A 27,241-nucleotide genomic window follows, 5' to 3' on the forward strand; every position below is an offset into this window, starting at 1 on the left:
CCCCAGGAGCCCCATTCTCCCTGAGTCCCCATGTGGTCACAAAGCCAGAAGTTCTTCCAACCCTCTTTTGTGTATATTTTTGGAGAACTCATCACACAGGCATAATCGAGTGAATCATTGCCCACTGGGGATTGAACTCAGTCTCCTGTGCTGCTCCCTTCCAGGAAGTCGGGGATGGGGCAAGTTCCAACCCTCTAATCACGACTAGTTCCCCTGGCAACGTGCCCCTGTCCTAAGGGGTTTCCCAAAAGTCATGTCACTAAAATAAACTCAGGTGTGATTGAAGGGACTTGTTAGGAATAAAGATACTCCCTTTACTTTATGTCTCCTGTTACATAAGAAATTCTTAGGATTTTAACAGTTCTGTGCCAGAAATGAGAATGTATGAAGACCAAATATATACATATATATTTCTTATTATAAATCACATATCACACAGCCCTCACAAACACAGATGACAACTCAGATAGGATCTGAGTGTCCAAAAAGTCTCATTGCAGGTTGAGTGACAGGCGGCCACGGAGAGCTAGCAGCAGTCATGCTTCTTACAAAGAGCAAGTCTGTACCATGCTTTTCTTTTTTCATTAGCCAAGCCAGCATTTCTCAAAAATATTTCTGAGAAAATAGTAGCTCTATGACAAGATGTTAATAGATGTGCTGATGGGGAGCTGGGAGGAGGAGGCTTTATGATAAAGCTTAGACATGACAGATTAAACAAATTTCAATAAGCTTCTTTGTTGTGGGATAGCCCAGAGCCTTTAAAAATGCTCACAATGTTGTGAGTCTCCACAAGAGTTAGATACAATGACATCCCCCACCCCTTATGTGAGATTTTGCTTTTTGCAGTTTCAGTTACCAGCGGTCAGCCTTGGTCCAAAAATATTATGTATAATAAGATATTTTGAAAAAGAGGGAGGCCACATTCACATAACTATTGTTACAGCCTATTGTTACAATTATTCTTCTTGATTATTAATGTTAATCTCTTACTATCCCTAATTTAAAATTAATTAGGTATATATGTGTAGGGAAAAAACCAGTATATAGAGGTTCATACACCCACTGGGGGTCTTGGAAGATATCTCCCACACATAAGTCAGGGTGACTGTAATTCGTTTTGCCATTTCCAAATGTTTGCTGGGCACACACCATTTAATCCAGGTGGTTTTGTAGGTGACAGCTGGGAAATGCTGTAGTGTTGTTTGCTAGGGTTGCCCTAACAAAGTGTCACAAATGGGTAGCTTACAACTACAGAACTTGTCTCACAGTTCTGCAGCATAAACGTCTAAAATCCGGTGTCTGCAGGGTATGCTTCCTTGAAGCCTACAGGGAAGACCCCTTCCTTGCCTCTTTGGGCTCCTGGGGGTGACTGGCCAACCTTGCTCTGCAGCTACACCTCTCAGCTTCTGTCTTCTCTCTGTGTCCATCTGTGTCTCTTAGGAAGACCCCAGATGTTACTGGATTAGGGTTCCATTCTAATGGCCTCATCTACAACGAGGCTCTATAATTACACCTACAATGGCTCTCTTTCCAAATAAGGCCACATTCCAAGGTACTAGAAGTTAGGTCATATAGGAGAGGAGCAGTCATCTTTGAGTTTTCCCTCCGTCATGTCTGGACATTGGCAAAGGGTGAATGCAAACACGCTGCAGGGAAATATGTGCTAACACTGTACTCTGCGAGGAGTGCCGCATGTGGGATGGATGAGGTGGAACTGGGGTTTTGAGTCCTGTGACATTTCTTACTGCTGACCATTTCTCAGACTGTAGCTCTGTTTTGGGATGTTATTTGCAAGATCTTTGCTATGCAGTTTTCAAATGACTCTCTGCATGTCATAGGTGCCTCTTCCAAGGACTCAGACCTACTGATGACTGTCCCCACAAGACAGCCCTCCCCTTAGTCACATCACCCTTTGTCTTTGTCTCCAGAATGTTCTCGATGACACACTAGAAATCATTCAGCAGTCAAGTCATTTTTCTTCTAAAGTGCTGACTGGAAGGGGCCGTTTTGTTAATTTCACATGTTTATTCTTGTGGTCAGAAGAGAAGCGTCCATAAAACAGGAAGCATGGCATTACAGGACATCAGGGTACCTGATGACTCCCCATTTGCCCTAACTTGCTACCATAAAGGGGATGGAATGCACAGAAGGCTCTTTGTCAACTTGGACAAAGTAGTATCTGATACATGGTGCTAACACACCCTGAACATAACTTTCAGACTTCGGCTGAATGTTGAGGGAGAAGAAATTCAGTGCCTGCTGCAGAATTCCACATTTGAGTTGTATGGCATTTTCTTTTATAAATAAATGAATTCAGCCTACATAATGCAAATGCAATGTTTGTGTTTATCTGTTTAAGAAATTAGGCTTATTACCTTACTGTCAGTGCTGTAACAGGTCTCAGGGCTGCCATCAAGGGTGAGGTTTGGCTCCATTCACCTCCCAGTGGGCTCTGGGGACTTGGTCTCTTCCCACTTCCTCTGCTCTTCTCTAGGAGTGAAGTGGAACTCAGTGATTTCCATAGAGCGCCCCCTGTTGGAGAAGTATTTCTTTTTTTAATCTCTTTTCTTTGATCTATCCTGGTCAGGACACCTCTGACCCAGGTTCTCCTTCAGATTTACTCAGGAAATACTCCCATGGGCTCTCCCTGCATTGCCATCACGTCAATCAGTGATTAATAATCTTCTTTATGGGGCTCATACTCATAGCCCATCTGGAATCCGAAGCAACCCAAATGCCCGTAGCAACAGAGGAAAAGTCAAATAGACTTTGTGAAGGTGAAGTCGGGTGGTCCGGGGAGGGTTTGAACTCATAATAATGAACCTCTTCCTGCTTATGCCTTTATTAGATTTTGTGAAGAGCATTCTCCAGATGTCAGATGATTAGCATATTTTGCTATTTTTCTCTGCATGATGGAAATAATGATTTTCTCTCAAAAGTCCCTTTTATTTCAATTAGAGGTGAGTTGAGATGTGTTAATTAAGCGCATGAAACCTCCTGCCTACCAGGCAGAGAAACATAACCTCCAGGGCACAGGGGAGGACAGCCAGTGCTAGGAAGGGATCAGGCCAGCTAATTATTTTGAGGGTGCCTGGTGGCTGCCTTACCACACAGCATCTTGGCATTAGAGGCAGCTGGAATAAGGGGACCACAGCAGCAGACAGGACCTGACAGCCAGTCCCTGCCTTCTTCAGACTGGTGGGTGTGTGCTGAGTAGGAGCCCTAGTGTTCTCTGGGTTTGGGCAGCAAGGTGAGGGTTCTTGGTGAACCTCTGTGAACAAAGAGTGTCTCCATGTCCAGGCCTTGGGAGGAGTGAGGTGTGTGGCTCACACAGGTGGGCACAGGTAAGAAGCAGCTCGAGACTACCCCTGTCTGTGGTTCAAAATAGCAGAACCGCACCCACGTGGTATTTAGTTGACCTGTGACTTTGAACCACAGACCTCTTGTATGTAATTTGCATTTTACCTGTCAGGTGGGCTGCACATTTGTAAAGAGGTATTTCCTTCAGAAGAACAACTTGCATATTTAATAAGAGTTTATTTTTACTCTGACAGTGACAGTGAGTTGCAAAAAACGATTCCTTTATTCACATGTCATAAAATCAATTGTTGGAGAAATTTCTTCTGCTGTCCTATTCACTTTGACAGTGATTAAATCTTAGTTTTCCTGGGAGAATGCATATTGTCTACACAGCTTTCTGTTGCTCTCCTGTCTTGTGATTGGAAATCCATGCATCCATGTTCTGCGTACAGCAGCTGTTATATTTTACATCATGTGGATGGCCATAAGTCTGCTTCACCTGTTTTGTGAGGTCCATATTTCTTTTTACTCTCATAGCCCACCTGCTGCTGACCCAGGAGTCCTTGTGGGGTGCTTCAAGTCCCATATGATGAACCCTACAACCTGTCATCCAAACCTTAGCCCCACCTGTCTAAATCTTTAAATAACCATGGTAGCTGATACATTATTGAACACAATAATGTGTCTAGTTCCTTCCCCACACTCCAGGCCTGTGATATCCCCATGTGCCTTTTCCCTCCTCTCTCTTCTGGTCCTAATGGCCAGATCATTCATTTCTGTGTGCAATGTTTTCTCCTGATGCAGGAACTTGGCACCTATCATGTCTCCACCTACAACTCTTATGCGCCAGCCCTGTTGTTTTGCCTACTTAATTTCTGGGCCTCCCTCAGTGCCCTTAGAATATTTTACTTTCCTTGCTGGCATGCGTTGCTTGTGCATGAGTCTATGTGCTTGCTGGTGGTGATCTGTCCCCCTTCGTTGGCATGTTAATGCTGCTGGCAGAGACCAGATCTGCTCTTACTTGACTGAACAAGTGCAAATGTGACATTTGAGGGATTCCTAATATTTGGTGACTCAATGGATGACGGCAAGCCAACCGCAGGCTACAGATACTTGGATAAATGTGTACTTGGGGAAAGGGAAGATGAGCGTGCTAAGGAAGATGTGATACTGTCAGGCTTCACTTCATCCAGCCCAGATGGGATTGGGTCAAATGGATGCCCTTGAGGCTCCTCCTGTCCTGAGATGATGGAATTTGACTTTTCATTGGTCCCAACCAGGCTCAGAGACTGCCTTAGTCGAAGCTCAAACCTCCTGCTTTTCTCGTCGTAATTGTCTCCTAATGCTAACCTTTCTTTCCCTTATCATGTTTCCTATTCTTATAAATTCCTGACTTGTATCTAGCAAAGTTTTCCCCACCTTATTTCCTTGTCATTTTGCCCATCATGTCATTGGAATGAGATTTGCTCCACATTTCTTGTCCCTCGGGAGCGGCTCCAACTATTTTCCTTCGCTGCCCCTTCTGTCAGCCCTTCTGTTCCCTCGAGTTCCTGCTTCTGTCTCATTCCCTAGGTGTGTACCTAAGGGGAATGCAGAGGCTGCCAAGTGTGGATTGTTAAGAATGGTGATGAGGACGGAGGGGAGAGGGGAGGCTACTTGGCTCCCTGGAGAAACAGCCAATTCTAGGTTGGGGCAGGAAATGAATAAGATGAGCCTGAGCATCTTGTCCACTCTGACAGCAGGAACCTGTCAACCACCGTATAAGGACTGGCTGCAACCTGAAGAGACTAGGCTCCCACTGGCCAAAAGTGGGATAAATTGAATCTCCCCCCCCCAAAAAAAAATTAACAAAAATTGAAATATATAATGCATCTATAATCCATGCTGATGCTAAAGAGATCAATCAAATAAACAAATGTAAGTTTATATAATACTTAAAAAAGATGGAAGAAACCCCAAAGGTCACCTTTGGATCAATATTTGTTTTGAAAACAAGTAAACAAAGAGCAATAAGTATTTACCCAACCTTCCTACACAAATGTCCTCTCCTTGTACTCCTAAATAGTACAAGAGAGGACAATAGTACAATTTCTTCTTTCTCGAAATTTCTAGATTTTTTTTATCTAATAAATGAAGAGAGATAATATAATTAAGACATTGGTCCTAATGAATTAATGGACCTAAGCATTAAGCATCAGTGACTGCTGACATCACAAGGAGACTGCCAGACGTTTGTCTGAGTGAAGTAACACCATGAATAAAGTGAATGCACACATATACACATCCACGCCTACGCATCTACACACATACATACATAGTCAAACCTGAATCTGATCAAACCCTTAAATCTAACCACCAATTTACTAAAATATAGGGCATAGAGGAACATGTGTAAGTGGCACCCCAGGAATGCAATTAGTAGAATTTGGATTCTGGGACAGTCCCCTTGACAAACAACTTGGTTTCTTCAACAATAAAGAAAGAGGAATGCCCAAGTGAGAGACATTAGAGACCCTCAATCAATCACAAAGTCACAACATGTGGACTTTATATGGATCCTGACTCAAACTGTGTGACTGTGATGGACACAATGTGAAATGTGTTTTTATTTTTGAAGGTCTTTTTCTTTCAGGCACATATTAGACATATGCACGGATGAATGATATGATATCTGGCATGTGTTTCAAAATAACCCGTATGAAGGTATATGTATTAATTATCTATTGATACGGAATAAATTGCCCCAACATTTAACCACTTAAAACAATACACGTTTGTTATCTCACAGTTTCTGAGGGTCAGGAATCAGAGGGTGTCTTAGCTGATGGTCCTGGCTCAGGGTCTCTCATAAGGCTATACTTGGGATGTGTTGGGAGCTGCCTTCATCCAGGAGCTTAGTGAGGGTAGAAGAGCTACTGAGCTCACTCATGTGACTGTTGGCAAGAGACCTCAGTTCTTTGATAGATGTTGGTTGGAAGTTTCAGCATCTCACAATGTGGGCACTTGCTTTGGACTGCTCCCAACAAAGTAATTGGCTTCCCATAGAGAATTATCCAATAGTGATCAGGAGGGCACCATGCCATTTGCACCCTTATCTTGCAAGCATATCCCATCACATCTGCTGCCTTCTCTGTCACAGGGCCCGGCCCCCGCTCAATGGGGAGGCCCCCATACCAGAGTGACTATCAGGGCACTGATAAAACAGGATTCACCTTGAGTTGATACTTGAAATCTTCTGTATTAAAACCTTTTGGGGGAATAAAACTCTAAAATGCATGTTTTAGAGAGAGGATGGAAATAAGTCCCTGTTCTGTCATTTATTAGCTGTGATAGCTTGTCAAGTGCAGTGACCCTGCTGAATCTGTTTTTTTTTTTTTTTTTTTTTTTTCATTTCTAAAATGAGGGTAATGAGAATATCAGATCTCAGGAGATGCTGGTGAGACTTGAAGGAGACAAACTCAAGATGCCCAAGCCAAGGATCATGTGCACAAAGCACCCAGTAAATATTAGTTGTCAGCAGCGTTGTCTTCTCTTCTGTCTCAGGTGCTCTCTTTCTGCTACGCCTCCCACTCACCATCATTAGCACTATTTTCTAGAAACCCTCTTCTTTAACTTTGTAGAGGCATAGTGTGACTTTCCCTGGGAAAAGGTACCACTTGCTTCTTATCATCTCAGTACATGTGTTCTCCCTTCTGCATGCTGCAGAGTAAAGCTCTTGTTCGTTGTGGAAGTGTGTGTGTGTGTGTGTGTGTGTGTGCGCGTGTGCGAGCGTGCATGCATGTGTGTGTGCATGTACCCTGGCCATGCCAGCAGTTTTCCTGAGCATGGACTGAGCCAGCTCTCTCCCACAAGGGCTGCCTCTCCCACAAGCTGCTAGTACAGTGACGGTGCCATGGTTCTTGGATCTTAGCACACTCCTCCCTCCTTCTCTTATTGAAAGCCTTCTGTCTTTACCACATCCACTGAGTGAAGTTTAGGTGGGACTTTGCCCAGTACTCCTGCTGCAACCTCAAGTTCAGGAGTGGACACATGACCCAAACCTGGGTGAGCCAAGGACCCCCTTCTCTGGCCAGATTGGCTCAAGACCAGACATATAACCTGAGCTGGGCTAACCGGTGTTCTGGGGCCTTTTTTGATAGAAATATTGTTGAAATTGGGCTGATGTAAAGTTGCCAGGTTTAGACAAAACAAACAAACAAACAAACAAACAAACAGGGCATCCAATTAACTCAGTTTCAGCTAAGTGATGACTACATTTTTAACATTTTGTTTGTCGTTTATCTGAAATTCAAAGTTGATTTGGTGTCCTATATTTGACAACCTTAGCTCTGGCCATTGGACAGAGTAAGCAGGAATGTGTGAGACCAGTGAGGTAGACAGCTGTTGGGGTAAAGTGAAACAAGAGCCTGTTGGGGTGAAGTGAAACCATGGAGACAGACACAGAGAAACCCAGTCCTGAGGGCACTGCTGTGGCCCTGGCCTTTCCTACATTGAGGCAGCTGCACCCCTAGACTCTTCTTACTGATAGGATGATAGGAGCCAATGGCTTTTCTTTTCATTTCTATACAGAAGTGTGTGTGTGTGTGTGTGTGTGTGTGTGTGTGTGTGTTGGGGGGTGTCAGTTTTCATTTTAAGAATTTTGAATTGAGGGCCTCCCTTGTGGTGCAAGGGGTTAAGCACAGCACTATGAAGCAATCCACAGCCTCTGCAGCATGAGTTTGATCCCCAGCTGGCCAGGTTGCTACGTGGCACAGCAGACCTCTCCTGTCTCACCCGCTTCTCCCCTCAGCAGTGTATTTCACTCTGCCTGTTCTGTTCCCCACTCTGTCTCTGGTGAATCCTCTCACCCCTCAAACCTCTGACCTGTACCCCAGCTCTTATATATATATAAATACATCTTTTAAAAAAAGAATTTTGAATTGTATGCTTTTATAGGCTCAAAATGCAATGCCATTTCTACCCTAATTATAAGAATTAATCATTATCGGTTGCTTACTGTAGGCGGACTCTGTATTCTCCTATACATTCTCACAGTAGCCCGGCATGTTATAGAGAATTATGGACCCAATAATTTCCCTTCTATGAAGTTATTATACTGTTATTTACTGCACATATGCATGAGGGTATTACAGTGTGCATTCAAAGATATTTACCATCATGTTTGAAAAACTAAAACCCTAAGTTTTCATCAGCAAGAGACAAATGCATGGTGATATATTCGTAAAACAATGTACAATGCTATCCAGGGTATTTGTTTATTCATAGACTTGAATGAGAATGGAAGAAATTCAGACACTTAAGTTTACAACCCATATGCAATGAATTTGCCAAAATACAAAGATCATTGAAACAAATACTTTTTAATTGAATGAGTGTTATAAAACTACATAAATTTTCAAAGTGATTGCTCAGAAAATGTTTTAATGTAGTTGTCTTATGGAGTCCAATGAGTTTGCCAAGCTGTCCCAGAAATGAATGTTTTCATTACTGAGAAGGTCAGTGTAGGACAGGGAGAATCAAGGAGTACCACGACCCAACAGAGACCCCAAATGTGTGTCCTCAGCACCCATCACCTTTCATGCTGGGCTGTAGCTTTGCTTTTGGGGTGCAAAGAACATTGAATCCTGAAAAAGTCACTGCAGGGTGGTTTGATGAAGACAAGCCCGTGGCACCCATGGGCTACATCTGCATTGCATTCCCCCTGGGTGCCAGCTATAAATACCCGCATCTTTGGAGTTGCAGTTTCCACAGAGCTTGGCACCATGTTTGGAATTAACTCAAACTGTGACTTCTGTCTGTTCTCGCATACTGCAGCTGATGAAAGTATTCTTCCTTCAAGGAGCAGCCTTGAGTCAGATGAAGGTTTTCAAAGTTTTTAAAGGATGAACGTGGACCTTCAGAACTGTCAGATAAGAGGGGAGCCTGCCATCTACACACATGCATTGCTCCAAGCTGAGGCACAAAGCAGGTGCTTTTGTTCAAGTATATAGAATTAGGGTTGTGACTTTCCTCAATCTCTGGAAGGTTCCCAGAGCTGGCTCCCTCAGGTGCCTAATGAGGACAGTGAGTGAAAACAGTACGGCACTGAGTGCTCCCCACTCAGCCTTACCTCACCATCCATGGCTTTGGTGGAGGTGCCTGTTTCATTGCAGATGTTTCTCTGGGTATAGAGAATCACCCATTTGGTGCTCATCACCATCATCTTACATGGGGTAATTAGTGCTTTTGCCAATTGAAGTGAGGTTGTAGCTAATCTAACTACCTGTATGAAATAGCATTCATTGTTCACATCCAGGAGATCTATCTTGTCTCTAATTTGGCACTAGCATTAAACAGCTGCTACCTCCAGACACTTCCATTTGTTATAGACCATGTTAAGAAGCAGGGCTGATTCAGACCTGATTGTGTCGGTGTCTGTACTTTTCCAATTGCAAATAGCTCTTGGACCTTTGTATTATCATGTTTGAGAAACATCGTGTCACTATCTACTTTCCCAAATGGAATCAAATGATGGTGTGACATACGGGATCCTAGTCTTTGAGGTTGTAATGTATAGGGTAAGTGAATTGGTCAGGCTTTTACACTATTGGCCTCTGTGGCTATCACCTGTGGCCTTGAATGTAGAAGGTGCTCGGTAGTGAGGGGACGGGGCATACATGCCTGATTATGACACCTGGAGTATGGTGTAGGCATGTGTAAGTGGGCACATGTGAGCCTGGAGGCTGAGGCTATAAGGGCAGTGTCACTCAGAAATAGGAGACACATACAACAGAATGGCTGAGAGAATGAGAGACTACAGAGAGGCAGAACCATAAGCTGACAGCAGAGAGAGCCCAAAGAGAAAAGCAAGCAGATTCGCCAACTAGTGCCCTGTGACCCTGGCCTCCCTGCTTTGCCAGTCTGTGGGCTTGCCCCACAACAATTGATGTAGGAAGAGCAGTAAGGCCTTAAAAAGCTACTGAGGGCTCCAGGACTCTCCTTTACCCATCTACCTGAATCAATAGAGAATCTACCCCATGCATGCTTGCACAACAATTATGTCACAAGTTTTTCCTGTAAAATATAGCAGCTGGACACTTCCCTAAGTCCCTGAGGTGCCCTCAAAATGCTATAAAATTCAGTCAGAGGATTTCCCAGATTCAACAGGATCCTGGGATCCCATGTTTAGGGTTGGGGGTACAGCATTGCCAGGAGGTATTGTATCACAATGAAGAGCCTTTATTTGCAATAAATCATCTTGTGACCTGGTGAGAAGACAGGTGTGGACATCTCTGGGTCTCAGACAACTGGCTCATACAGATTGGGCTTGGAGCTCAGTCATGCAGCCTGGACGTGGAGCTCAGTGACAATGGGACCACTGAGATTTGTAAAGACTTATTTGACACCAGAATGAGATGGACAGGGCCATGGGGACATGGCTCATCTATCAGGATGCCCTAACTGAGGAGGGTCTTCTGTCTGCTACTAATAGAGCTGACATTGGAGAGTCTCCACAGGGTACTCTAACCATTAGCATCTTAGTTTTAGTTTGCCTCCTGATAGCCACAGTGCAAAGCAACCTAATAAATTCAAGCACCTTTGAGGAATACCTGTTGAGTAGCTGTCTGCTGTCCACCAGAATCCTCTGCTCCTGGGGCATTGCAGTGCAGGTGTGGACAGGGCAGCCAGGACCAGCAGGCACATAAACTTCCCATACTTCCTTCACACGTGCCAATGATCTTGTTCTGATAGACTTCACTGACAAATCACAAATCCAAAGGGAAGTATGTTAAGACAGTGGCAGGAAAGCATGCAGCCCAGCCCGTGCCCTTCGGAGCATGGGGTCCTATGCAAGTATGAAGACTGCATGCCCATGAATCCAGCCTTGAATGGGAGTTTTTTTTTTTTTTTAAGATTTATTTATCTATTTATACAAGCACTGGGTACAGTCAGAAGCGCGGGAGGATGATAGAATTCACCAGAGCCAGAGTGGGGAGCAGAACAGGCAGAAGGACCGAAGTACCCTGATGAGGGGAACAGCGGGCGCGGCGGGAGAGATCTGCGCGCCATGTGGGACCCTCGCCTGTGGCCAGGGATTGAACCGGCACTGCAGAGGCTGCAGGCAGCTTTGCAGCCCAGCGCTCAACCGCTGTGCCACCGGGGAGGCTCTTGAATGGGATTTTGCACATGGCCCTACAGTCTGTGTGCCCCCCTACATGCTGTTCTTCAGAGGTATTGAGAGCTGTGCCTTGTGTGTCCAAGAGGGACACTCATGGGGATTAGGATAGGGGGTTCCCTACTTGAAACCACCTTCCCCAATCCCACTCTGCCACATGGAGCAGGTATTCTTCCATTCAGAGTCTCTATTCGCATGTACATAGAACAGGCACATAAGCACTTTTCTTCTCAGGGTATCAGGAAGGCCAGGTGAGGTAGCGGATGCAGGGTGCTCAGTGCCTGGCATGCATCTGGTACTCAGCTGGTGTTGGCATCCCCAGAGGACTCAGGTGAGGGCTCCCCATGGCTGAGCTGCTGCTGCGCGCCTCGTCACACCTGATGAACACAAAACTCAGGTCTGCTGCCATCCGGTGACCTTCTCTCGCCGGGGGCTGATTTTGTTTCCCAGTGACCACTCTTCATGTTAACCCCCTGCTCCTAATTGGGAAGATTCAAACTTTTATTATGATTACATAGACAGGAACTAACATGATGCTATTATCACAGAGAGAGTTATCAGTATTGATTTAACTAAATCAAATGCTAGTGGAGGGAGAGAGTTATTTCACCAGGACCCTCTACTGGCCTGGATGTTGTCACTGTTTTGCAGAGATAAGTGGCCTCACTGTGCCCGCTGGCGTCCAGGCACAGGCAGCCGTGGCGCTTTCCATGCGCGTCTCCCCAGGCATTAAGCTGCACTAATTGCTTTGGAGCGAGGCCTTTTCCTGGGCAGCAGCATATGCTGTGTGAGTGCCTGAGGCAAAGATAAAAAGCCACCTTCCTCCGCCTTTATTGAAGCTTAATAATAAAATGGAACTGTCACCATTTCCAATAAATTGTTTATTTTAATTTAGAAAAATAATGGATTCTGGCCACCTTCTGGCACACAGCTGTTGAGGAGTGTCTTCCTGGCTTGGGCAATCATGAACCTTCTGCTCTCTGGAGCTCGTGCTGGAACATGCTCAGGTCTTGGTGTCAGTAAAATCAACCACGTGTCTCTCTCCATTTAATAAAAGCTGGCCCTTGAAGGGTGAAATAAGTCATTTCAAGGTGTATTTGATTGTAAAGTTGCAAGCCAGGAAGTCGGCATGGAGGTATTTGAGGTATAAAGTTTTGTAGGAATTTTTCCAAGTATTTTTTTAGTAAATATGAAATTAAAACAGTCTGAGAGCATTATGATGCTTTCAGAGGACTCCCCCCCCCTATAATATTGTAAAAAGTCTGCCCAATATCCTTTGCAATGAGGGAATTGAAGGCACAGATGAAAGAAGTGTGTGACTCTGCCTGAGAGGGTGAGTGGCAGAGGGGGACCGGGGATCTCAGACCCCAGCTCCTGCCTGTGTGAGGCATAGATCTCTCCCTCCTTCACCTTCTCTGCAGGGGTCAAAACTGATGCCTGACAGTCAGAGCTAATTGTCTCAGGGACTCATAGCTGGCAAATGGTTTAACCAGGACTGGGACTCAGTCTCCCAAATCCAAATCCTGGTTCAGTGTTTTGCTTTATTTCCTCCAGAGCCCATGAGGCCTGTATACCAATTGCTTACCTACAGTGATTATAATGTGATTTTGAATTTTCCAGCAGATGCAACTGGAATTAGAAAACAGAAGTCTATAGTGACGAGGTGGATACAGGACAGTCAGCCTGGTCCCTGCATCCCTCCCAGACACTTCCTGTGGAGTGCATGTGGTTAGGATTCATCTTCAGTAAATCACAAATTGCTCCATGCCAGGGGAAGTCAAAGCAATAGCCATTATATCCATGAGTGTCTTGAATGTCTCTCTGGTACAGGCACTTGAACCATGTGTGAAAACCACATAACGTGGTGATGGTGATTAAGAAAGGGTGGTGGGGGCATCAATGAGAGGAGAAAGATCACTGCAGTGCTGGGGGAGCTTTAGTGGGGAGAGTAATGTCTCAGCAGCCAGGGTCACTGTGATAGTCTTGATCAACAGGTCTTTTCAATAAAGTGGCCCCAATCCAACTAACACAGGTCTAGCAAAGAAGCAAATTGATTGGTTTACTTACCCAGAATCCTAGCCATGCCTGCATCTCGTGGCTCAAGCCATGCTGGTTTTCTCTTGCCCCCTCCATGTGGACTCTGTTCTGCTTGACCATTGCCTTTATTCATGTGAACTTTTCTTCTGCAGTGGCAAGGTAGTGGAAGCCCAAGGTTGCTGGAAGCCCAAGTTTCCTCCCTGCAATCACAGTGGAGAGAGGCAGGCTTCCTCCCTACAATTTCAGTTGAAGCCCAGGGGTTGGGTCATGTGGCCATGCCTGACTGGTTGATGGAGATGGAATTCACAATTAGTATTAGAAGAAAAGTGGGCCCACCCTTTGATCTTGGAGGGCAGAAGAGAGATACTAGCCTCACCCATATCATATAAAGTATGGGATGCTGAGGGAGAAAGAAAATCAGAAAAAGAATGCATGCTGGATAGGCAAAAAATCATACAGAGCCACTGAGATCAGGCCTCAGGGTTTCCTCTGACTCCCCATTGGTGAGGAGGGAGAACCAGGGCAGTCCCATGTCTCATCAGCACCGTCCAATAGGAACTTCTGCAGTGATGAGGATGTTGTTTCATCTTCACTGTCTGATGCAGTAGGCACCAGGCATGTGGGACTTTCGAGCACTTGAAATGTGACTGGTGTGATGAGAACCTGAAATTTTAATTTAGGGTGATTTTAGTTCAATTTAATGTAAATAGTTGCACGTGGCTTATGACTGTCACAGTAGACAGAACAGTGCTTGGGGGAAGCCACATTACCAGAGGTGGTAGTGTAGAAGGCAAGACCCAGGAGGAGAATGGAGATGACAATTAAAATACAGCCTGGAAGACTATGATGAAACTGACTTGGTTCAGGTTATGGGGTAGGAGCAAAGGGAGTTAGATATGAGGGAGAGAAGAAAGAGAAAGACATGAAGAGAGAGGCCTTCGTGTGCAGCATCATTTGGAAACCCTTAACCTGAGGAAATATTTTTTCCAGCTAATATGTGGACCAGATTTGTACCAGGGAGAAACAAAATCACAACTGACCTCGTTATAAAAGTGAATTGAAGAGAATTCTATGACATGTTGTTACATTTTACTGTAAGTGTCCAACAATAAAAGCAACTGTTGCCTGAAGCGTCTTTCTACACATGGATTAAAAGAAAATTAAATGGGGTTGCTGTGTTGTTAAAAAAAAAAAAATAACAACACAGTGTAAACTTGTGTGACCAAAGCACAATTGAATACAGTTGACAGAAATGACATCAGAAGAATAGAATGAACTTGTCGAGGCAGGTCTGGCCACAGCCTCCTGAACCTGGGACCAGTTAAAGCCCAGGCTCTGTGCAAGCCGCAGAGAGCATGTTGTCATTTTCCTTCTCCTGAGGGATGTGTGGGGATTCCCATAAGGTGATACTGGTGGAGAACAAGCCCTTGGTGGTCTCCACTCACTCACAAGTTAGGTTCCCAAGGGTGACAGTTCTTGGTGAATGCAGACTGATCTATTCTGATTCCCTCCTGCCCGCCCTCAGTCCAGGAGCTTCTCTCTTCCTTGGATGCAGTTAACTGCCTGGATTTGTTGACCAAGTGTTCAATGGAGGGCTTGCCATAGCTTTGCATCTTGCTGGACCTTGGACATTGAGCAGGAAGAAAAGAGAAACACAAAGCTTTTCCTGGCTGGGTGGTTTGACTGGTTCTCCGGTCAAACCTCACTCTCCGTAGACAGCTACTGAGCACCTTTCGTGTGTCAAATAAATATTGCTGTGGAGACAGAGGAGGCAACCAGACACCCCTGTCTTGGGAGTGTCAGTCTTGAGTGGGGCCAGATTTGAATCAGGCAATTGCACACCAGGAGCGCTAGTACAGGTCGGATCTGAGCTTGGCGTGGCAGTGTGGGCCAGTCTCAGAGAAGGGTGGTCTGGGAAGGTTTTCTGGGTAAGAAGGGGGTGATGTCTATACAGGGCCTAAAGTGGGCAGGAGAACACATGGCAGAGAAGCCAAGGGGATGGGGAGGGGTTCAGAGGAGAGGATCATGCAGAGTCCTGAAAGAGGGGTGTAGGGGGTGTGCAAAGGAGAGTCACAGAACACGAAACTGGAAAGCAGAGCAGGAATTTTAGCCTAATTAAGTACATGTCACCCCAGTTCCAGAATTTTTTTTCCCTACAGTGTAATCAAAGCCTAAAACCAGCATAAACAAGGTAAATTTTACATTGAATGAGTTTTTGTTTTGAATTTGGAAGGAGAAAAACAAATGGTGGCCAGTTGGGCCTGAGAGTCACTGGCCTTGCCTTCGCTTATCCCTGTTCACTCAAGGCTGGCGTTTCACGTAACAGGACAGATGCTAATGGATTTTCTGCTTTGTTGTTTCAGCACTTCAGGGAGCATCTGGACAAACTTTTTGCCAAAGGAATTGGAATGCTGGATATTGCTCTGAACGAGGCCTTCAACATTCTCAGCGATGTAAGCTCCCCTTTGATTTGCCTTTCTGTCCCTGGCAGAGTTGATGGGATTGCTGGTTTTAGTTGTGGACCATCGTCCTTGCTAGCTGGCTACACCCACAGGCGTGGGAGAGGAGGTGAGCCTGGTTCCCTCAGGTCTTCTGGAGAACCAGACCAGCCTGCCAGCAAGGTCAGACAGCCCTCTGCTAGGTAGGATTGATGGAAAGTCTGGCCAGGGGGTGATCGATGTCACCTTCTAAGGCAGATTCTTTCCACCTGAGACACTTTCCGTTTCCTCTTAGAGTAGTCTCATGCCCGTTGTGTGCCTCACCGACTCTGCAGGTGCAAAGTCCAGTGGAAGGACGCTTTGCTGTGGGCATGTTGAATTAGTGCTGTCCTCATCCTCCCCTTTTATCCAGGCTCTGGAGAGCTGCGACCTGCAGCATGGGTCTTTTTTTAATGTTTTTTTATTTTATGTATTTTTATATCATTTTTCATTTTTGTACAGTGTATGCATTTTCATCTTGGTTATTGTCCCTGTAAAATTCCCCCCCCCACACCGTTTTAATCCGACTCCCTTCTCCCCCGCTGTAGTGTGTCTCTGGTTGATAGTTGCCTGTTGATTTTGATTTTTGCATGTATAAGGCTACAATAAATACTGCAGCAAGCAACCCCGCCTGTTGTTTCTCATACTTTATAAATTTTAATTTTTATTAAGGAGGTACCGTTGTCTTTCATCTTTGTTAACATTTTGACAGGGTAGGATTTCTCCCCTCAGGTGCGATCATCCTAGCTCTCCCACCACCAAAGCACCCCTAGTCCTCCACTGTGGTACATTGTGCTCTGCCCCCCTCTCCCTCTTTGATGCCTCAGATCTGTGGTCAGTTTTCAAGGAATGATTTTATAGTTTGTATTTGTATTTGACCTTTTTTCTGGTTCCTCTAGATTCCATGTATACGTGACACAGTCCTGTATTTATCTTTCTCTTTTTGGCTTAATCCCATCCAGCTTCACTCATGTTGTCACATATGGCATGCATTCATTTTTTTTGATTGCTGAGTAGTATTCCATTGTGTATATACCACATCTTCTTGAGCCAGTCATCTATTTTTGGGCATTTGGGTTGTTTCCAAAGCTTAGCTATTGTAAATAGTGCTGCTGTAAACATAGGGGTGCAGGTGCCCTTTTGAATTAATATTTCCATGCCCTTTGGGTAAATACCTAGGAGTGGAATTGCTGTATTATATGACAGATCCATTTTCAGTCTTTTGAGGAGCCTCCACACTGCTTTCCAATGGGGCTGGAGCAGTCTACATTCCTACCAGTAGGAGGGTTCCTTCTTCCCCACACCCTTGCCAGCACTTGTGTCTAGTGTTTTGTTTTTTTTTTTTTTTAAAGATTTATTGATTGATTGATTGATTGATTGAAACATGCATACATACAAGCACTGGGTACAGTCAGAAGCACGGGAGGGTGAGAGAATTCACCAGAGCCAGAGCAGGGAGCAGAGCAGGCAGAAGGACCGAAGTACACTGCTGAGGGGAGCAGCAGGCGGCAGGAGAGGTCTGCGCGCCATGTGGGACCCTCCTCTGGTGGCCGGGGAGAAGCCAGGGATCGAACCGGCGCTGCAGAGGCTGCAGGAAGCTTCGCAACCCAGCGCTCAACCACTGCGCCACCAGGGAGGCCCGTGTCTAGTGTTTTTAATATGGGCCATTCTTACAAGTGTGAGATGGTATCTCACACTTTTTGAACAAAGATTTCCCTCTCAAGTAGTACCTGTTAAGATCCTGTGAAACATCTTGGGAAATTGTGAGTGTGCAGCTGACCCTTGTGTCCAGTTTTGCCAACTAGAACAATACGTCTAACTTGCCCCTGTGTTCTCCTTATTCTGGGTGAGTGGGGAGGTGTAGAAAAAATAGTGACTCTCTTTAAGTCAGGTTCTGTATCATTTATTTAACTGCTTTTTAATATCAGGCACTGGGAATACAACAGTGAGCAGAATAGACAAAATATCTGCTTTATTGGACCTTATGTTCTAGTGCAGACATCATCAAACCACGGATATGAGCCAGAGCCAGCCTGCCTCCTGGTATTTCTAAGTGTGTTATCAGGGTACGGTCATTCCCACCTTGATTACATTTTGTCTGTGGTTGCTTATGTACTACAGTGGCAGAGTTGATTAGCTGTAATAGAGATCATATAGGCTGTAAAGCATAAAACAGTTACTGTATGTTACTAACTTACAGAAGTTTCGGATTCCAGTTCTGGTGGAGAGAGACAGATGAAGTGAGAATATTCTCATGGAGAATCAGAGTGCCATCATCCAGGTGGGATGAAGAGTGCTTTATAGAGTGGTCAGGGAAAGGAGCTCTGATGAGGTGATGTTGGAGTAGAGACCTGATGGAGGTGAGGGAGCAGCCGTGTGGATATCCTCAGAAAGGAGCTTCCAGCAAGAGAACAGCAAGTACGAAGCCCCCCAAGCAGGGAGGTTTAGCATATACAGCCAGAAGCCCCTGTGACACGGACAAGGCCATAGGAGCCAGATCACCTGCAGCTGTAAAGACTCAGTGAGGACTTTGACTTTACTTTGTGTTGGATAAAAAGCCATTGAAGTGTCTCAGCAGAGAACGGCGTGACTCAACTTGAGTTGGGCAGCAGTTTGTGAACTGCCGTGTTAGAAGCAACTGTTGGAGCACAAGGACAATAGCAGGGAGGCCATTAAATGATTTGGGGGGCAGGGATAAAGTTGAGATCGTGATGACTTGGACCAGGGAGGTAGCAGTTAATATGTTAAGAAGCAGAACAATAGAAACCACTCTAGGCACTTCCCACAGCAGGAGTTTAATTAGTCACAAGGGGATGGAAAAGCTGAGACACCAAATGGGGAATGGAACAATCCACAGATGGTTATTTGCACCAGGGGATATAGCTCCTCTCTCGGGCAGGAGGCCGACAGAAGGAAGAGAGGCCTTCAGGGCCTCCTCACTGTGGTCATCAGATGGGAATAGAGCTGTGGAGGGGACTTCCCCACAAGAGCTGGAATCATGGAAGCCAGTGCCATGGAGGAGCACAGCCATTGCCAAGAAAATGAAATGGCAATGCCCCAGAAGGGAGAGAAAGGAGAAGGAGCTACAAGTGCCTTGACTGCTCCCTTTTGTCCTTTTTCTCCTTTGAATGGACCTCGACAAAGCTGTTGGGGAGTCCAGGGACTGCAGTTTATTGGAGAGAGGCAGCGAATGGAGCTGGGGTAACCAGCTAGAAGCTCTGAGGGGCCCCACTTCCCTGAGTCTCCAGGTGGGGGGGCAGCTGTTGTGAGTTTGCAGGTGAGCAGGGGGGCTTAGATGGTAAGCATACACCCCACTTCGTGCAGGTCTTATGTGCTGGTCACTTATACCTGATTCCAAACTTGAGCCTTTTCTATTCAGTCACACTGGCCTCTCAAGCTCAGGGTAGACCCCAATTTCTGGACTCTCTTTTACCAGTCATATCTATAGTTCATAGAGGGCCCTTTAGGTCTCAGCCTGAGCCCATGTGGTGATTATGTCATGATTGCAAAGGATAGAAGAGTAAGGAGAAAAGGTGGCATAGACCCGAGGTCATTTCCTCTCCCCTTGCTCCAAGGTAACCTGTTACATCGTTCACATTCATGTAAGACTTAGCATTTGGGATAACACATTCTTGTTAACAACTTATTATTAATTTAGAAATCTAACTGTCCCAAGCAAAGGGCTAACCTCCCTCTTTAAATTCTCATGGGAACCTCAGTGGGCACCTTCTCAGGTAGAGGTGCCAAACCCTGCTTCTCAGCATGTTCTTTCTAGGTGGTAATATTGAGAGAATTCATCACAATGTGAACATTTGCTCACTTTTTATTTCAAAAGTCTAGCGGTTGGAGGCTGCTGCAGTGCACTTTTGTTGTTCCATCTCTCTGGCTAAGATGGTGAAGACACGAGAGTTAGGAAGTGCTAGCCGTGTGGCTATACTCATGGTCTCATAGTCAGGGAGGCTGGGCTGAGATAGGAATAGACTCAGCACTGGCCACATCATCTGCAAGGCTCACAACAAAATGAAAATGCATGCTCCTTGTGCAAAGTTAAGTTTAAGAGCAACAGTGGAGCATTAAGCCTCTTAGGGGGCCACAGGAGGCTGCATATCTCATACCCTGGCTGGATGAGAACTCAGCATGACAACGGTGCCTGGCTCGCTCTCAGCAGTGGGGTAGGAGAGGCCCCTCCAGGACCATGGAGACCCTGGACAGCCTCGTCTTGCCAGGCTGCTTGGAATCTAGAAGCAGCTCTGCCTTTTGACATTTTGGTGCAAGTCCCTGCCCAAGTCCTCAGGAATATCTGTTTCTGTTCACCTTCTGCTCCCTTTGCCCTTCCCCGCTACCTTCTCTGCCCCTCCCACTTCTCAGTTGTGTTCTCTGAAAGGCAGTGTTTCCCACTGCGCCCCAGTTGATGCTGGTCAGCCAAGGTACTCCACCATGGATGATGTGTCAAGGTGAGGAGATGCTGGCCTCCTTTTGGAGCCTCACAACCTCTGCTGCCTATAAGAGTTCTTGGCAAGCAGCACAGTGAACAGGCTTCTCAGAATATGTTCCTGCCAGTACTCAAGCTCGTGGACTCTGTGACCCTGTATCATGTAAGCTCAGCATTAAGGTCTTGTAAAAGTTGGAGCTCACTGAATACACCTTCAGACATACTATCTTTGCATACTCTATGACCATATGTTTATACTCCCAACACCTCGAAGATCCAGAGAAATCCCCTTGAATCCAGGTGAGAGAGGTATCTCTGAGCCACAGAAACCTTCCACACACCTCCCTGCTTTGCCTTCATGGTAAAAACCCTTCGGGGTTTGGCCAATCGGAAAATCTGATGGCTGAATGTAAATCTGGGAAAGCATTAAAGGGAAAGAACAATAAATGTTACAAAATGTCCCTGCTTGAGATTGATTGACAGTTAGCACCATATTCTTTTGAGTGCACATTTATCCCATAGAGAGAAACATTTCTAGCCCATCTCTTGCCATTGGGCTTTCACATAGTCTAGTACTTTGAAAAACACAAGGATGGTTAATCTCCCATGAAAATGAAACTCTAGCTATTTTCCACTTCATCAATATGACCTTTAAGTGATATAATTCTCTTCCTGTGTATTATGCCTGCCTTTGCAAGCCAATGTGAAATAAAAAGCCACTTCTGTATAGATTAGATGTTTAGATGGTTAGTTCATTCGTATAAATTTGGAATCCAGCTTCATTTTTCTCCCAGAGTTAGGTATTTTATTAGCAGTATTTTTAAAAATAAAATATTTTTCTACCAGAAATATTCATTTTGAATAAAATCTCTACATCTAAATTTATTTTTTTATTTACATTTTATTTTTATATTCCCCATACAATTACAACCCCCTTATTTTCTACTCTGTAGATTTGTATCTGAATATTCTCTTCTGTTTCATGAACTTCTTGCCTTTCTTCCTTGGCTCTTGTTATTCCCTATGGAATCTAATATAACTGAATTCAAGCTTCTTGTTTTTACTTAAAGGACTGTATTTCTCATTTCTTTCTTACATGCTCTGAAGGAAAAAAAAAAGTTTTCATGTTGGTTGACATTTTGACTTAAACATTGTCAAAGTAGATACCATCGTAGTTAAAAATATTAACATTTTTTCTACTTTCAAAAAAAAAAAAAAGCCACTTCTGTAACACAAAATTTTCTCTTTCTCTTTCTCTCTGTCTCTGTCTCTGTCTCTCTCTGTCTCTGTCTCTCTCTGTCTCTGTCTCTCTCTCTCTCACTCACACACACAGACACACAGAATTGAAATTGGGGTGTGGCTGGAGCAAAGAATGGTTCAGGGGTTACTATACTAAATGGAGTTAATTCTGTTTTGCAATTACCTGCATTTCAGTTTCAGCATTTGCTCAGATGACTTAAAGCCTTGCAGTTGTTGTAAGAACCACTTTAAAAGGAACATTCAAATAAACTTCTAAGACCCTTCCAGCTATTGATCTCTGCTGTATTCATTAGGTTTCCTAAGAACACAGAGCCAGTTTGCTACAGTATTTAACATCTACCTTGTCATGTGACAACTGCAATTATCTTTTTTGGCGATGAATGTGATCTTTGCAGTGATTACCTTTTAAAAATTTTTCTTAGCCAATTAAATAAAATTCGGTGACATTTCAAAGACTGTTAATCACAACCAAATGCTCTAAATGTCAGGATGCATTGAAATTTTCACTGCTAACTGATGAATCACTGAGCTAATTGTAGTTCATCATCAGGCTCTTGTCATTGTTATTATTATGGAAAACACTTTCATCACTGTCGCTATTCAATAAAAAAAAGTTCTAGACAAATATGAAGAGAAGAGATATTACTCATCAAAGCATTTGAATTTAATTGCATTCTCTAAAATTCTCCAACTGCAGATTGCTGCAGAGAATACTGTGACATAGGCAGAGAGGAAAATTATGTTTTTAAATAAACAGCTCCGTAGCCCCCTCTTCCAATCTACATTATTCGGATATCTTCATTTCCCTCTTTCTCGCCTCTTGCTTGCAGAGTTTTCCAGGATGTTTTCAAGTGGTTGCATGAACAAGCACCCCATGGTGTCCCAGTTGGCTTCCCTTTTGCAGTCTCTGTGACCTGAAACCCAGATCTCTTTTATTCAGTAGCCTGCTGCTGCTTTTAGTCAATGATGTGTAGGCTGTGTTGGATACAGTCTTCCTCAAATATCCCCAGAACAGCCTGTTGCTAAGACAAGGCTACAAGTCTGTTTTACCTTACTGCAGTAAGGAAGAAAATACACTATGATGAAAGAATCTTACTACGGCCTCAGAGTAGAAAGGTCAGAGTCAGGATTTTTATTGAGGTTATGATACCTGTCTGAAGGTGGGTCCTTACTGCTGAAAGAGAGGGAAGAGACTAGGTTAAGAATAACTAAAAAAATCTTAATATTGCAGTTTAAGATTAGTGGACATAGCAAGGGGAAGATCTTGAGCTCAGGCCTTCAGAATATATATTGTCATTCTATGAATTCTGTGAAAGAAGCGACGGGACTTTTAGGAAGAACCTGGAATAAGCAATAAAGTTATTTATAAGCAGTTTTTCTCTTCCTGGGCAAGAATTTCTGCAGTGGTAAGTCATATCAGTAAAAACAAAAGATCAGAGGCCAGAGAGGCCAGAGGCTTCCTCCCCACACCCCCAGCCCCAACCATTGCTGGAATTACATTCACCTGTGTGCTTTCTGCCTCTCATCAGAGGCAGGATGGTGGCAGTGCTTTGTTTTACTTTTCTGTTTAGTTTTTCTTTAAAAATATTTTTTAAAAGATTGTAGAATTGTAGTTTGTGCAAAGTTTTGTGGTGTGATGGCTTTAATTTTCAGTAGTTTATCATGGGTTTTGTATGCTGTTTAGTTCAAGGGCACCCGTCCATCTGAGTTGCAGGGTGGCTGTCAGGTCCAGGACTAAAGTCAAGAAGTATCTAGGACAGAAATTGTAAAGAGCATTCATTCGCTCTCAGGGTGGTGACCTGCTCAAGAACTTTCATCTCATTATTGGGAAGCAGTAGAACATGTTGAGTCAAGGAGTAGGTGCCAGAGCTACACTGCCTAGGTTCAAATCCAGGCGATGACAGCAGATGTGTATCTTGGGCAAGTCAGCTGAATTCTCTGTTTCCCCACTTGTAATGAGGATAATGGCTGTACTAATCTTAGAGGCTAGAAAAGATCAAGTTCATACTTATAGCTTAACATAATGTACATTCAATTTGTGTTCTCACAGTCATGTAAGGATGTTATTCCCATCTTATAAATGCAAAAATGGACATTCAAGAAGGATCACTTATGTCAGGCACACAACTTGTGGTGCTGGGATGGGACTGAGTTTATTCCACTATAATATGGTACCCAATATATGTTTTTGAGTTGATGTTTCTCTATCCCAATATAACCAAGGCAATTCACTCATTTTGTTCATTCATCCACCTGCAAATCCAACCATTTATACATCCATCCATCCATCCATCCATCCATCCATCCATCCATCCATCCACACACCCAACCATCCACACACCCAACCACCCACCTATACATCTATTAGTCCTTCCCTCCTTGCTGCCTATTGAAATCTTCTCTCAAGTTACTGCAACTTGAAGCTGCACATAAGAATTTTAAGTGCACAGACTGAGCGTTAAAATCTCATCTTGAATGCTTAATTAGCTATCTGTTCACTAGGAGCCAGCAACAAATCCAAGAGCAGCCTTCATCCTTCCCAAGTGTCAGCAGCAGCAGGTACATCACCCCATCTGTACCTCTGCACGCTGTTTGCTCTCCCTGGAATGTCCTTCCTCAGAAACTCACCTCCTAAATGTCACCTTATGGGGTCTTTTCTGAATACTCTTTCCTAAACTTGCCCCTCCCCATTTCTTATCCCCCCTTTCTTCTTTCTTTAACCTCTCAGCATCATCATTATCAAACATGAGCCATAATTTACATATTTATTTTTATATGTCTCCCCAAATAGAATATAAACTACATGAGGAAGGAATTTTTTGTATGCTTTATACCCTGCATTGTTTGGGCACTTAGTTTTAGAATAAATGAATAAACTTTGTAGATGTAAGGGTAGGTGTTTCCAATACCAAGGTATAAAGACTTTTTGTGTGTCTCTCATTCCTTGCTATTGTCATGTAACTGTAGGGTTGTTAAAGGACATGATACTGCTTTGAATTATAGCATTAATAGCACTCATCCAGAGAATTCTGCCTTCTTAATTCTGCCTTCTTAATTCTTAATTCAAGGGGAGGACTGGAAGCTCTGGAAACCCCTCTGGTCACCCACTCACAGAGGTTGGGAACTTATAAAATGTCGCGTAAAACTTAAAGTTTATGAAATTTTGGATTTTGCACACCAGCAAGCCACAACCTTAAAACTTCAGCATGCTAAATGTGCTAACGTACATAAACTAATATATAATGTTACATGCTATAGTTTAAACAACCCTAAAAAGTGTGTCTTGGGGCCTCCCTTGTGGTACAAGGGGTTAAGTTGCAGCACTCTGAAGCTGTCTGCAACCACTGCAGCACAAGTTCTATCCCCAGCCAGGGAGGTGACCCACATGGCACAGCAGATCTCTCCTCCCTTGCCTGCTGCTCCCCCCAGCAGTGTATTTCAGTAGACCCACCTGTTCTGCTCCCCACTCTGTCTCTGATGAATCTTCTCACACCTCTGGCCTATACCCCAGCTCTTGCATGCATAAATAAATCAATCTTTTTTAAAAGTGTTTAGGGGCTTCTATTCCAAATTGGCTTGTTGTTGATTTTATGCTCCATGTATCCCAAACCTACTTGGATCTTATTATAGTATAGCCTATACCCATCAGACCCTTTCAATCAGATTCATTCAGGTTTTGATAACGATGTGACTTGCCCTGTACATATCCTGCTACCCTTGTAACGTGTTCCTAAAATGTTGTGCCAACTCCACTTTGTTCAGAAGTGCTGTCTATGCTTGAAATTGAGAGAGGTCATGTCCTGGACTCCATGTGTGTTCTTAAATTTCTTCTGTGTCCCTACTTGGACCTACTTTGTCAGGACAAATGTGGCTATTCAGGCGATTCTTGCGTAGGCCTGGTTTTGGTGGGTGCACACAAAGCCTTTGTTCTTCAGGAGCTTTCCAACCCCACAACCACATGACTCTGGAGTCTCCTGAATATGCAGAACCCTCTGATGTGTGTTTCAGTTTGAATTCACTTCTTTCCACAGTTCAACCACACAGGACAAGGGAGTATCTGTAGCCAGGCCATCATGCTCATCACTGACGGAGCAGTGGACACCTATGATACCATCTTTGCAAAATACAATTGGCCTGATCGAAAGGTAAGTTGAGGTGATGCTGTCGAATGGCAAACTCCAGACTGTCCACGGGTAAGTGGCCCATGCGCACTTAATCGCATAGTGCCCTCTGGTTTCTCAGCCTTGTGTTTTTTGTTTGTTTGTTTTTTTTCTTGACCCAAAACTGAATGGCATGGCTTTCCTTGTTTTCAAAATGATACTTTTTTGGAGAAGAGAAGAAAACCCATAAAGACATACTGAGTATATTCAGTGAAAAGATGCACCAAGAACTGTGCTTCATCCATGTTGGGGTCCGTTCTCCTGGTTTTGTTTTCTATGCAGCCCTTGCTGCCTGTGGGCCCAATATCTGCAGAATGGTGAGGTCACTGTCTCCTTAGTGTTGCTGTAGTTCCTTCCTGGGCCCTCATTGCCACTGAGACCTTCTCTCCATGCCCGATGCTGCTCCACATCCTAGTCAAGGTTTATCCGTTCTCTATTCTAATTATTTCCTTGCTTTCCTAGTTGACATTTATCTGACGCTTCCATGTGACAGATATTATAATTTTTGGTGCCTTTTGAGTTTTTTTTTTTTTTTTTTTTTTTTGCCTTTTGAGTTCTTAACCCATAGTTTCTTAAAATTATTAACTAGTTTGAATACCCTGGGAAGATATTTTAAATTATAGCTACCTGTAACTTACTCCACACCTACAGATACAAACTCGCTGAGAATATAGTCCAGCAGTCCATGTTCTTAAGAAGTTCCTCAAGTGGGTACCGATCAGCAGTTTGGCAGTAGGTGATCACGTTATCACCTAACTGAAGGCATTTTAGCAGGTAAAGGAGGTCAGTTAGAGAGGGTATTACCCTCGGGGACCTTCCAATACCGTGTGTCAGTAACATTATTCTGACTGTGTCTGTAGGTAACTGAGACCATCTAAGCCAAGTCTGTCCTGCTTTTCCTACTTTGTATATTTGATTTCTGGGAGCGGAGCTAACCCTACAAACATAGTAAAAAAGAAACAGCCAACAGGTGGCAGCTGTTGCCTCAGCTGTATCCAGACAGCATGTACCTCCTACATGCTGGGAGTGTGAGGTGTAGTTCACTTTCCTTTAGCCGTTCCTGGTCCCTACCTGTCTCTATTAATGGACATCTCACCTCATGAAGTGTGGCTTAAGGATACCTGCAGTGTGGAATGCCAGCTCCTCCCCTCAGTGCTCAACCTTAGAAACAGCTGTCACTCTGGAGCTGAAGGTGAAGCTCGCTGGGCTGGGCTGCCTGAGGGAGTGTGGGCTTCTGCCGTGGCACCTGCCTCAGGGATAGCCCAAAATAAAACTGGTGAAATGCACTGATTTTAGGACCCAAGGCTTGAATAAGATAGGGGTTCACTGTCAGACAAGGTGGTTTTAAATGTTGGCAGCATTTTGGGGGATGACTTTCAGGGGTAGGTAGAGGCTAGAATGAGTTCCTTATAAATGCTTG

At 44.3% G+C, this 27,241-nt stretch overlaps 1 protein-coding gene across 1 annotated transcript in view; it reads left to right on the plus strand.

The window, feature by feature from the left end:
* Window positions 1-27,241, plus strand: part of CACNA2D3 (calcium voltage-gated channel auxiliary subunit alpha2delta 3) — an 807,400-nt gene that overhangs the window by 385,856 nt on the left and 394,303 nt on the right. The window contains 2 exon segments of the mRNA XM_054694676.1: window positions 15,856-15,945; window positions 25,693-25,806. Coding sequence (XP_054550651.1) covers window positions 15,856-15,945; window positions 25,693-25,806 — 204 coding nt within the window.

The sequence above is a fragment of the Talpa occidentalis genome, unplaced genomic scaffold (genome assembly GCF_014898055.3).
Source record: "Talpa occidentalis isolate TD23 unplaced genomic scaffold, MPIMG_talOcc4v2.1 talOcc4.10, whole genome shotgun sequence".
In the NCBI taxonomy this organism is placed as follows: Eukaryota; Metazoa; Chordata; class Mammalia; order Eulipotyphla; family Talpidae; genus Talpa; species Talpa occidentalis.